The 12,530-nt window shown below is 39.0% G+C and overlaps 1 protein-coding gene and 1 pseudogene across 1 annotated transcript; both read right to left on the minus strand.

Moving 5' to 3' along the window:
* Positions 1–1,938: 1,938 nt before the first annotated feature.
* On the minus strand, positions 1,939–10,634 carry LOC103457330 (alpha-(1,3)-fucosyltransferase 9-like). Its single transcript, XM_008397370.1, has 3 exons — positions 10,555–10,634; positions 3,854–4,029; positions 1,939–3,664 (listed from the first exon to the last, which is right to left on the minus strand). The coding sequence occupies exons 2-3, from the start codon at positions 3,864–3,866 to the stop codon at positions 2,586–2,588; spliced, it is 1,092 nt and encodes a 363-aa protein (XP_008395592.1). The 5' UTR covers positions 3,867–4,029; positions 10,555–10,634; the 3' UTR covers positions 1,939–2,585.
* On the minus strand, positions 6,850–8,456 carry LOC103457331 (alpha-(1,3)-fucosyltransferase 9-like; annotated as a pseudogene).
* Positions 10,635–12,530: the final 1,896 nt, after the last annotated feature.

Here is a 12,530-nt window from a genome sequence, read left to right on the forward strand (position 1 = left end):
TATAGACGGTCCTGTCCCCAGACCTGAAGGCAGTATTCCTGGTCTTTAGCAGTCGCTGGACCTCCTGAGTCATCCAGGGCTTCCGGTTTGGGAAGACACGAATGCGTTTATCCACAGCTACAGTGTCAATACAGTTCTTGATATAACAAAGTACAGTGTCTGTAAAAACCTCCAGATCCTGATGTTGAAAAACATCCCAATTTGTCCTGTCGAAACAGTCCTGCAACTGCTTTGTCGCATCCTCGGGCCAGGATTTAATGGTTTTGATGATGGTTGGGACATTTTTCCTGTGTGGGGTGTAGGCTGGAATTAAATGCAGGGACAGGTGATYGGACTGACCCAGGTGCGGAAGTGGTCTAGCCCTGTAGCCTGACTTGATGTTGGAGTAGACTTTGTCCAGAATGTTAGCCTTTCTTGTAGCACACTTTACATGCTGGTGGAATTTGGGGAGCGCCGTCTTCAAGTCTGCATGGTTGAAGTCCCCCGCTATAATGTGCACAGCATTTGGATAGATGCTCTGCAAATGGCCACTGCTGCCATGCAGAAGTGCAATAGCTGTTTTAGCATTAGCATCCGGTGGTATGTAAACAGCGGTTATCATTACTACGGTGAACTCTCTGGGGAGGTATATAGGTCTGCATCTAACAGTCACATACTCCAGGTCTGCGGAGCAGTGGCTGGTGACAATTGCTGTGTTAGTACACCAGGTGTTGTTCACGTACACACAGAGCCCCCCTCCTCTGCTTTTACCAGAGTCTTTCGTTCTGTCGTGTCGCAGTACTGTGTAGCCTGTTAGCTCGATGACTGAGTCGGCTACGCCTGGATGCAGCCAGGTCTCCGTGATTAGAAGAATACAGCAGTCCTTCACTGCACTATGAGATGCAGCCTGTAGTCTCAGTTCATCCATCTTGTTCACCAGGGATCTGGCGTTCGAGAGAAACAGGCTAGGTAGCGGTGGTTTGTGTGGTTGCCTCCGTAGCCTAGCTAACAAGCCGGCCCTGCAGCCCCGCTTCTGCCTTCTCTCCCTTCGCCGCCGGCGTTTCCTCCCTGCTAAGATGGTAATCCACGGCGCGCCGGGGCTCCTCGCAATGTCCCCCGGAATGTTGAACAAGCGTTGAAAAACAGCTGTAACATCTTGTTCGTAGCGGGCACCGATCGTCAAAAGGTCGTCCCGACTGTATGTCGTCCAGCATGATGAGTACGGAACACAAAACAACACGCACACTAGCAGCCAAACATAGCACCAACCGAAAGAGCAATGAGCCGCTGCAACTACGTGCGCCACCATCCGTGTCTTTGTGCTGTTCACAATCAAGACAGCTTATTACAATATCATTCGATACAGTTGGCTTTACGTTTCTGTATACAAACAAAATCAGTTTGGTTAAGACTGTAGACATTTGTTGTGTTTCTGCACTACACAAATAAACTCAATTGAACTGAACTGTCTTGTGCATGTAAAACTCTGGTTTCAACTCAGTTTTCCACACAAATGTTTGCTGTAAAAAGACCAGACTCTTCATTTATTCTAGTTTGCTCTTTTACCCGTACCTTTATTCACTTCATTTTTCCATTCACACACGTATCCACAGTTAGAGCACATCGAGCAAAAATACAAAACCCATAAAAGGTAGAAAAAAGGTATTTCCCTTGAATTACCAAATACACTGATGACACTTTGCTTTTATACAGGAAAAACTGTTAAAAAAAAAAAGTTTGTTGGACCGGCCAAAATCTGTGGCTCATTTTGGCCCAACTTCCTCAATAAGGTAATGAAAGCAGACTGCCATCGGCTACAAATTTAATATAAAAATACCTCATGCTCTGGCGCTACTAGCATTGCTTGTAGTCTGTTGTCCTGCTTAAGTGCCTCTCAGTTTTTACCTAAAACCTCTTAATTGCATAAAGCTTCACCAACAAAGTTACATCACAGCTCCATTTGCTTTCCACACTCTTACAATAAGATTTGAATATTTAAAATATATACAGCACAATTTATTTATTAAAAAATCCAGTTGTAACTTTGTCACACTGGATAGGACCAGACCCTTGCAGAAAACAAGTGAAAAGTAAAGAAGTAAAGTAAAGAAGTGCATCTTTTAACCGAACAACGATATTGCGTTAACAACAACTTCCACCCACTGCTGGGATCTCCACTTTCAATTGAGGTAAATATTACAAAAAGCAACAACTTTCATATATGAGGAAACAAATTTGAGCAAATAATGAGATTAACTAGAGACTATGTAAACCAAATCCCATTCACTGACCATTGAGTGATCAGTTAACAATCCAGCTCTCCTTATCACACCCATGTGCACAATTATGAAACTGACTTCAATATTTCTTCACACAAAGATATATCTCCTGCATTAGACATGAAAATCCGACATAAAAACATGTAAGAATAACATATGAAGTACAAACATTGTTCCCAAAAATAATAAACCACCTTCACGTTTAACTTTACATTCTTTTTCATGTTTGCTTACTCGCATTCTTCATGTAAATATTCCATTAAATTATCAGTTTGACTTTTCTCTGAGTACAACGTTATGAAGAGGTGATGAGTGCTGCGCAGTCCATCAGCCCCAGAACCACTTGTTAAGGTTTTTAAATGCCCTGTATTCATTTTTCCATCTCAGGTAATTACAGGCCTTACATGTGTTCTCTGCAACGGAATTGATTGATGCTCTGAAGTGCCGTCTCCATCTGAAGTACTCAAGGTACAGTTCTTGGTTCTTGTCCAGAAGAAGCAGGTAGTCAGCCAGCTCTTTGGGTGACTTAAAATCATCCACGTGGATAAAAGCATCTCTCGGAACAAAGTTCTCGTAGTTTTCTCTGGTCGTGCCAAGAACCACCGGCACTGTGCCCACAGAAAGGGGGATGTAGAGTTTTTCAGTGATGTAGTCCTTGTGGACTGAGTTCTCAAAGGACAAATAAAACTTGCAACTCGACATAGTATTGAGGTAATCATTTTTAGAGAGAGATTTCTGAAAGGCACGTCCGTATGTTTGAATTTTAATATGGTTCTTCAACTCGTCATAATATTTTGATCTCGTAAAATCGGGACTCCAGTTGCTGACGATCCAGCAGACTAGTTTGTTTTTGCTTGGTGGTACAAAGTCCTCCACAGTATCTGCTGCTACGATAGACCCATAAGCCACATGGATGTCGGAATCTCGACGGTAACCGAGAGTCAGATTGAACAAGTTATTAATCCCGGGAATCTGCTCTGAATTTGACGGCGACTCAAAGTTCATCCAGATCCATTTCTGGAACGGAGGTCTCTGTGATTTCGGCAAGTTGGACAGGTCCCCAGCAATTTCTCTGTGATGGATGACGACACCGTCCGATTTGCTGTAGAAGTTTCTGTCTGCTGTAATGAAGCAGCCCTCGATGTTGAAGATGGAGCTGCAGACGTTCGCTTCATATTTTGTTCCAAAGGGCCACAGCCAGATGAGAACTATAGTCATATTTTTGTCATTGGTTGCGGTATAAACATTCTGGATGTTCTTTGTGGAATCTGATGATCGATGGTTTAACCAGGTAGTGGGTGGTTTATAGTACATCAAAAAGATAGTCATAAAAAGTTCAAGAATAAAAACACTGAAGAGAACCAGTCTGAGGATTTTGTGGAAAGATCCAGATGGTTTGCTCTGTCCTAAGAAGGGCACCAAAACAAGAAAAAACATGAAACTTATTAATCAATTTATTCCTGATTACTGCAGGTTCTTACAGAGGATAATGTGTTTTTAACATAGCTTTAAAAAACCCAGCTGCATTCAATATGTACCCTGCTTTCACATAAATTCAGAAAAGAAAAGCTTYTTTAATCACTTTGCTTACAGACCTGTTGGCTCCATGGTTAGATCCAAACAAACTCTTTATGAATTGGTGCTATTCGAACAAATCTGTTGGCCAGCACTCAGAGACGCTCCAGTGGTTTTAACGTCAAGAAAATGTGCCCTTGATGATCTGCGGAGGTTTTGTTGAATTTAAATCTGCAGGTCTTCTTAACGATGCCACCTTCAGGTGAGCATGGAAACAGAGAACAAGAAATAACACATTTAGCACATTTTACTTAATATGGATACAGAGATACAGCTCTGGTTTGACGTTTACTTACACATCATTAGTGTAAATATATCACTTTTCTGCCCTTTTATGACGCATTTGAGTCAACATATCTCAAGGTCAAAATTTGACATACAGTCTCAGATACGATACAATATTAGGTCAGTTTCTTCTGGCCTGTTTATGGTCTTGAATATTAGGGTGCACAGGTTAGGAACTTCAAGGTCTCATCGTTTTTCTTTTTTTTTCCAGTGATGAAAAAAGAGGTGGATAGATTTTTATTACTAGATTTTATTACTAGATTTTTATTACTTTTTTTTTCCAGTGAGTGTGAAGCAGTCAGTCTGCTCCCCTCAATCTGACAATATGGCTCTCACAGCACGACGGTGTTAAACTACCATACAATGCGACTTCTATACTCTGCAAAGCTGACATCATGTATATATATTTTTTTCTTCTGTGCCTGATTTAAATATTATCACTTCAGTTCCTCAGTATCAAGTTTGGACAAGATTGCTTTCTAACCGTTTTCACATTCTGTGAGATGTTTTGATTTACTCAAGTGGTTTCTGCACCATGAAAACATGATGTTTAGTGTACAGAGAGTTATGCATCCCTGAGCATACAGGCCTGCGCTTGCACTTTAGCAAATGCTGTCATCCTGACAAAATTAGATTTATTTTTTTACTGATCATTAACTGACAAACACATTAAGGTTTTAAAAGTTTATTGAAATATTTCTGAGTTGATCGCTTGACTATTGTAATAAGACTAGGATTTTATAAAAATCCTGTCTTCTCCATTTCTTATATTTATAAACCTACCAAGGCTTTTTCTTTGACACTAACATTTAAACTTAGTTTTCGGGTCACATTTTTGATGCTAAAAGCTTCTGTTTGTCTCTCACCAACAAACAGTTGAAACCAGAAGTTTACATACACCTAACAAAGACACATATAACTTTTTTCCTTCACTGTCTAAAGTAAGATAAGACCAAACGTATCTTGCTTTAAGTTAGATGGATCTACTAAATGCCACAACAATGAGATAAGGGATATATCAGAGCTTTTATTAATTAATGTCTTCGAAATCAGAGATTTTGACACATTTCCTTTGTATTTGTTAGCAATGTCTTTGAGTTGTAAGACTTGGGGCAAATGTTTTGGATTTCCTTCCTGTAGCTTCTTACAATTGTTTGCTGGATTTGGAGCATATTCCTCCTAATAGAACTGGAATACTGAGCCAGGTTGGTAGGTCTCCTCGTTGTCAGACACATTTTCTAAAACATTGACTTTGTTTCCTTTGGCTGTATGTAGAGTAATTGCTGATTTGTCCCATTTGCGTACCTTTCCTATCATCTGGGTGACACTGCTCTTTTCTGATTACCACTGTGATGGTCTGACATTATCATCATGTCCACACTTGCACAAAATTGTTTGAGCATGGCGCTTACTGACATCTTAATGATACCAGTAAGATATCAGCCAAGCCAACTATGAGTAACACAGTTTTCTTGTGTTACGCAAGAAAACTGTGTTTGAGGCCCATCCCCAAATACTTCAAAGGTGTCGGTTTACCATGGAAAGTATGTAAGGATGGGCGGATCCACAGGGTAGCATGCCAAAATCAATAAAGCTGGGTTTAAACTATGAAAACTATGTTTCTGGTATTTATCTAAAACTGCTGCTTAATTAAGAAGTCATACAAAATTCACACGCACTGCCTAACTGGTTGAACTGCGGTAGTTTAAAATGGTAGATCCATCTTATGTTTTTATTCCTAGTTACTTGTTAGTTGCATATTGTCTTAATCTAATTTAGACTTCATTGCTCATTGATTAAAATGTTACATCTATTCATATTCCAAGGACAGTTTGCACAATAATGTGCCATATCATTTGTTACACTAATAAAAAGCTATTATTGTTATTATTATTTTGTTGTTGGTGGAGATACCCAGCAACATCTGTAAAAAGTGCAAATGCACTTCCTGTCTGTTTTACAAAAACAGAAGAAAGAACCAGGTCTGCAGGGAATTTTTATCTTACCTTCTTTACCTCTTTTAAGTGCAATAACATAAAAACAAACTTTTTTAAGGAACAATAAGATGAAAAGTTACGTTTACTTGTATATGCTTAACTTAGCCAGGACATGGCAAAACATTCTCTGGTGATTTGCGCTTCACAATTTGTGTTTTGACAAATTAAAATTATTAATATGCTGTCAAAATATTTTTTTATCATCAAACTCACTGGCCTGTTCCCTCAACTAAACTAGACCGATAAATACTAATAATCTACCAAAAGCAATACAATAAAAAGAACAAAGAATTAAAGCCCATAGCCAACAAAATGATGCAATGCTGTCACATGAACTGCGAGTGCAAAAATTATAGCTATTTTTTAAAGGAATTTAGAGTGAGACCAAAATTTGTTTTCAACTAATTAAACTTAATTTGCACAAAAATATTTTATGAAATACTGACACAAAATACATAAAATATGTAACCCTAACCCCAGAAGGAAAGATGATGAAAAGGATTCAGGACATCAAGTATAAATAATTTGAAGACAGAAATGAAAAGAACGAAGACTGGAAGGACGAAACTTTTAAACAATGGATCAGGCACATATTTCGTCACAAAATAGAAGGACGATCTGTCGGATCCTCAGTTCTAATGTAAACTTAAAACAACATGCTTAACGACTTCTACAGATGTGCACAACAGCTTTAAATTACTTTGCTTGATTTCATTACAATGACAAGAGATGTTTTCTTTGCCATGCTTCAAATGGCTCAGGTCGTCCAAAAAATAATCACGTTTTGATTACTGAGTGCTGATTTACGAAGAGGTGGTGAGCTCAGGCTAGCCCATCTCAACATCATCAGCCCCAGTACCACTTGTTGAGGTTTTTGAAAGCCCTATATTCTTTGTATCGCTTCAAATAATCACAAGCATGGCACGCGCGCTCTGTCCAGGAATCGATTATGTATACTCTGAAGTGCCGTCTCCATCTGAAGTACTCAAGGTACAGTTCTTGGTTCTTGTCCAGAAGAAGCAGGTAGTCAGCCAGCTCTTTGGGTGACTTAAAATCATCCACGTGGATAAAAGCATCTCTCGGAACAAAGTTCTCGTAGTTTTCTCTGGTCGTGCCAAGAACCACCGGCACTGTGCCCACAGAGAGGGGGATGTAGAGTTTTTCAGTGATGTAGTCCTTGTGGACTGAGTTCTCAAAGGACAAATAAAACTTGCAACTCGACATAGTATTGAGGTAATCATTTTTAGAGAGAGATTTCTGAAAGGCACGTCCGTATGTTTGAATTTTAATATGGTTCTTCAACTCGTCATAATATTTTGATCTCGTAAAATCGGGACTCCAGTTGCTGACGATCCAGCAGACTAGTTTGTTTTTGCTTGGTGGTACAAAGTCCTCCACAGTATCTGCTGCTACGATAGACCCATAAGCCACATGGATGTCGGAATCTCGACGGTAACCGAGAGTCAGATTGAACAAGTTATTAATCCCGGGAATCTGCTCTGAATTTGACGGCGACTCAAAGTTCATCCAGATCCATTTCTGGAACGGAGGTCTCTGTGATTTCGGCAAGTTGGACAGGTCCCCAGCAATGTCTCTGTGATGGATGACGACACCGTCCGATTTGCTTTGCTGTAGAAGTTTCTGTCTGCTGTAACGAAGCAGCCCTCGATGTTGAAGATGGAGCTGCAGACGTTTGTTTCATAGCCTTTTCTAAAGGGCCACAACCAGACAAGAACTACGGTCATGTTTTTGTCATTGGTCAGGTCTTTACTCTTTGCGCTAAAGAGATACTGGATGTATTTTTGCCTAATGGGATGACTATAAAGGATCATTTATCCAGCCGGTGGATGACTTATGATATATCAGAAAGGCCTTCACAAAACATCTGAGGATAAAAATACTGAGTAGTAGCCATCTGAGGATTTTGTGAAAAGCTCCATATGGCTTGCTCTGTCCTGAGAAGAGCGTAGAAACAAGAACAGCCATGATGAATGAGCTGAGTCAGCTAACTGTAACTGCAATGACTGATTGTTGTTTTTCTTTTGTCTCTTAGGCCAACTGTAAAACACATTCTCTGAATGTGCATCCTACCAAGGACACCAACCCTAATCTTTCAGATTCATTTTGACCCTTCCTCGTTGACTTTGCTTTACAGACTTGTTGGTGGCATGCTGAGATCCACGCAAAACCCCTTATGAATCAACGTAACACGAACAAATATGCTGATCCACACTTAGAGATGCTGCTTTGCTCTTAAAGACAATTCAATTTTGTGTCTTGATGAACCAGTGAGGTTTGGTCGATCTTGAATTAGCAGGTCTTCCTCAGATTGGCTCCAACACTTGAGCATGTCTTAAGAAAATAAATTTAACATATGCTAGTTTTAAAACTTAACACGTCTTGATTGAAATAGCCTAATTATAGTTTTAAAATTAATAACTTATTCTGGCCTATTGACCTTTATTTTACTTGTAGTTACAGCAGATCGTTTGCTAAGATCTTTGATCTGCCCTTTGTGTGTCTGGGAAACAATCCGAAGTGTTGGTGCTCTGAGGTTTCTGAAGTTTTCTGATGTGCTTTTCTGGTGATAGTCTGCATCTGTCTTGAATAAATGCTGATTATTGTGACGCTGTCATCTCTGTGTGGACAAGAGAATATAACGAGCCAGAAGTTGATGATTTTATTCTCTTAACACATGCAACATAAACAAATGAGACGGACAAACTTTAAACACCAAACGTCTAAAGATTTTATATAAAACGTGAAGAGACATTTACATACTGCTTATTATAAACATTAATGTTATGTTTTTTTCTGAGCTCTTAAAACTGCAGCGTGTAACTTTTACAAAAACTATTTATTATACATTTGTTAAACCTCACTATGTCATAATAGAGACAAATGGAGACAAATAATCAGTAGGTGTAGGTCAGATTACAATTTACACATCTGACCATGTGGTGGAGACAGACATTTTCAACTTCAAGCACAGAACACAACATGGAGGTAGATCAATCAATCAATCAATCAATCAATCAATCAATCAATCAATCAACCAAAATATTCCAATCGGAGCCTCATCTCTGCCCTGGTCTCATGCGTCTCGCTATCTGGGAGTCGACAGCATGCCGAAGAGATGTTTAGAAAACCACTGGTGCAAAAAGAGCTCATGATGCAAGACTTGTTCCTGCTGAAACGAGGAGCTTGAGGGATCCGGAAACTCCTTCAAAGGGTCTTGTCGACTTTCGAGCATTTCATCTGGAGAAACGTTACTTGATTTTAAAACTTTGGCTGAAGTGGAGCTCGTAATTCCCTTCTTCTGTGTGGCAGGCAGCAGAGCACACGGACTCACCTTCAGAACAACAGTATCCCATTAAAACATGGGAATGTTTTATTGGGAATGTGGAGTTATCTGTCTGAGGCAAAAGTCCCAAACCTCATGACGACTGACTTTACAGCAACGCCATCGAGATTTGAGAGAACCTTTTAGGTCCATGCAGGCCAGGAGGAAGATGTGAGAAAAGCAAGAGAACTCTGGCTAATTTAAGAGCAACTGGTTAATGTCTAGTCAGAAACAGACAGTCGCCCTCTTGTTCACTCCCCCTTTCTGTCTGCTTCACTACGGTTGGTTTGTCATCACAGAGCCTGGCACGAATACTCAGGCTAGTTAGCATGACCACCGATAATGGCAGACAAACTGTATTCCTGGAATGGTAAATTGTTTCTCCACCATTGAGAAGGGATAATCAGACCCTCCTCCTGACACCAAGCTTTAATATATAAATATATTTTTAATTGATGTTACATACTGCAGCTTTAAACCCAAGCCCAGATGTTTAAACGATCAAGTTAAACCCCAGACATTATATTTATAATCTATTCTGTTTTGTATATATTTTTCCTCTGGCATTGATCCAAAATGATTTGTTTAACCAAATCAAAAAGGACCCACAGCAACTGTTTAAACAGGTTTAACTGGACTGACGTTACCGTGTATGCAGCTCATTTAAAAACTGTTCCGCTGTGTTAACCTTCGTAAATATGACTTTTGTACTTTTATCGATCTATGATAGACACTAAATCCAAAACAGCTAAGTGCCTTTTTTTCACTTTTATTAAGGTAAGGTAATTTTATTTATATAGCACATTTACAGCAACAAGGCAATTCAAAGTACGAGTATTAAGTAAACCCATATACTTGTTAACGTTTCAGCATTAACGATTTGACATTGTCAAGATAGTCAAATCATTTACCACAGAAAGCAAGTTATACACAACAGACACATAAATATTGATGTCCTTTGCAGTTATGTATGATGGAGATGCCAACAGCATCAAGCTCAGAAAAAACATAAGCAGTTCTGCTGCATTTTAGGAAATAAGAAAAGAAGACACAAATCTTTTGTAGGATTCTGAAGCTGCGCCACTTTTTGTCTTACCTTTGATGGCAGAGAAGGAAGATCAAGGTAGCTCCTCAGAGAGTTGTCTGGACTTATGATGATGCACCAAACTTTCCAGGAACAGGAATGACATTTCTGTTTGATTTCTGCCAAACATCCTCCTCACAGTCCACTCCCAAGACTAGAAGGGTGGAGCTAACAATTTATTTGAAGGGGGTGAATAAAACTGACATGTCAGTGTCATAAACATCAATAAGTCTTCATGAATATTTATGACTGTAGTCATAAAGTGTCATTCGGTAAATCATGACACTTTTAATACAAAGCTGACATTATTCAAAATGTCTTTGTTATGACAACTTTACATTAACCAAGACATCATAATCTGACATAAATTTGTTATACAAGTATTACCAATTAAACTTTAAAAATTAGCTTTAAGTAGTAATATTATATAGCTCTGCCATTTTGTTTAGTCTTAATTTTCTTAATTTAATCGATCCTAAAGTTTTACAGCAAGATGTCTACAAAGCACTTATGAACTTAACATTTGAAACTTTATTTAAGGCTGTTTTAACCCTTGTGTGTGCGAGGACTGAGGCAAATGTGGCTATTTGGTCCACTTTAGTTGATGTAAAAACATTGTTAATGAGTCTGTTATTAAATCATTTGACAGTGTAATAAAGCTTTAATGAAATCTATTGCTTGTCCTACTTGTTTTGCTTTATTTCAGGGAGTGGAAATATTAATAATGTTGTGATCCATAGTTTTCTGTGTTTATCTTTGAGTTTCTTTGTGTTCATTGTGATCCTGTTCCCTGTGAGTCTCTGTCTCTGACTCTTCCCGTTTCATTGATCCCAGCTGTGTCTCGTTCCTGTGATTTACCCTCCCAGTGTATTTAGTCCCACCTGACGTCTGTGTTTCATGTCAGGTCCTTGTCTAACCTTGTCTAGCGTCAAACATACGTCTTTGTTAGTGTCTATGATAGTTCGCTCCCTTGAAATATATCTATTGGACAGCAGCTATTAGTCGCTATAGCTAGTGACCTGCACCTGCTATGATTACACATTGAGTCGTGTCCCATGCTGTTCTGATGTGGGATGTACATGCATTTGACTTGTTGCGAAGCCTAGTTAAAGTCAGAAGTTGTATTCAGGTGATATGTATATTCTTAATGTGTTTCTAACAAATACAGGGAACAGAAATAGCTGACACATTTTAGAAATCAACAGTTTTCTCATCAGTTCTTTATGAGGAGGAGCAATTTAACTGCTACCAACACTTTAGTTCGATCACATAAGTAGGAGCGGTGTTTGACAGAAAAGGTGTAGTTATTTCAGGCTTATTGCAAAAGCAGAGTGGATGCAGTACGGAATATAAAAATGACTGTGAAAACAGTTTTAGGAAATTTCTATGCAGTTTTAAAAGACTTTGCCGTTTTCAATTTGAAAAAAGCAGCTAGCTGCAAAACAAGATGGATTTATGAAATGTTTACCAGTGAAGTTCAACTCCTCTGTCACTGTATTAGTTAGAACTTATTTAATGAATATTCAAGTTTCAGCAAAAAAAAAAAAAAAAGCTCAACCGAAGCAATCAGAATATCTCTAACAGCATTTGAAGCTGTTTCCATGGCGTTGGGCTTTCTGGGTCAGTGTCATACTCACACCTAATTAGAACAGACAATTCTTGGGCTCAGCCCTGGGTCGTTCACTACAAAATCCTCTATTGCAGGCCAGTGCCACATCAGAAAAACATATTTTATCATTGAAGATGTAAATATAGGGAAAACTAGTCTGGACTTCCGGCTAAAGGAAGATGAGATATATGTACGGATTTACCAAAGTGCATTCTGTTTAAGTGGAAGTGCTCCCAGCCATGTCAGTCAGTGTTGGTTATAATTACTTGCTCCAAAATTTGCCTTTGATTTCAACACTCATGTACAGCACAGTTGAAAAACAACAAAAGAAATCCCACCCCAGGCCCCTGGAGCTTTTTACAGCAAGGCTATGAACTGC

The sequence above is a fragment of the Poecilia reticulata genome, linkage group LG21 (genome assembly GCF_000633615.1).
Source record: "Poecilia reticulata strain Guanapo linkage group LG21, Guppy_female_1.0+MT, whole genome shotgun sequence".
Lineage (NCBI taxonomy): Eukaryota > Metazoa > Chordata > Actinopteri > Cyprinodontiformes > Poeciliidae > Poecilia > Poecilia reticulata.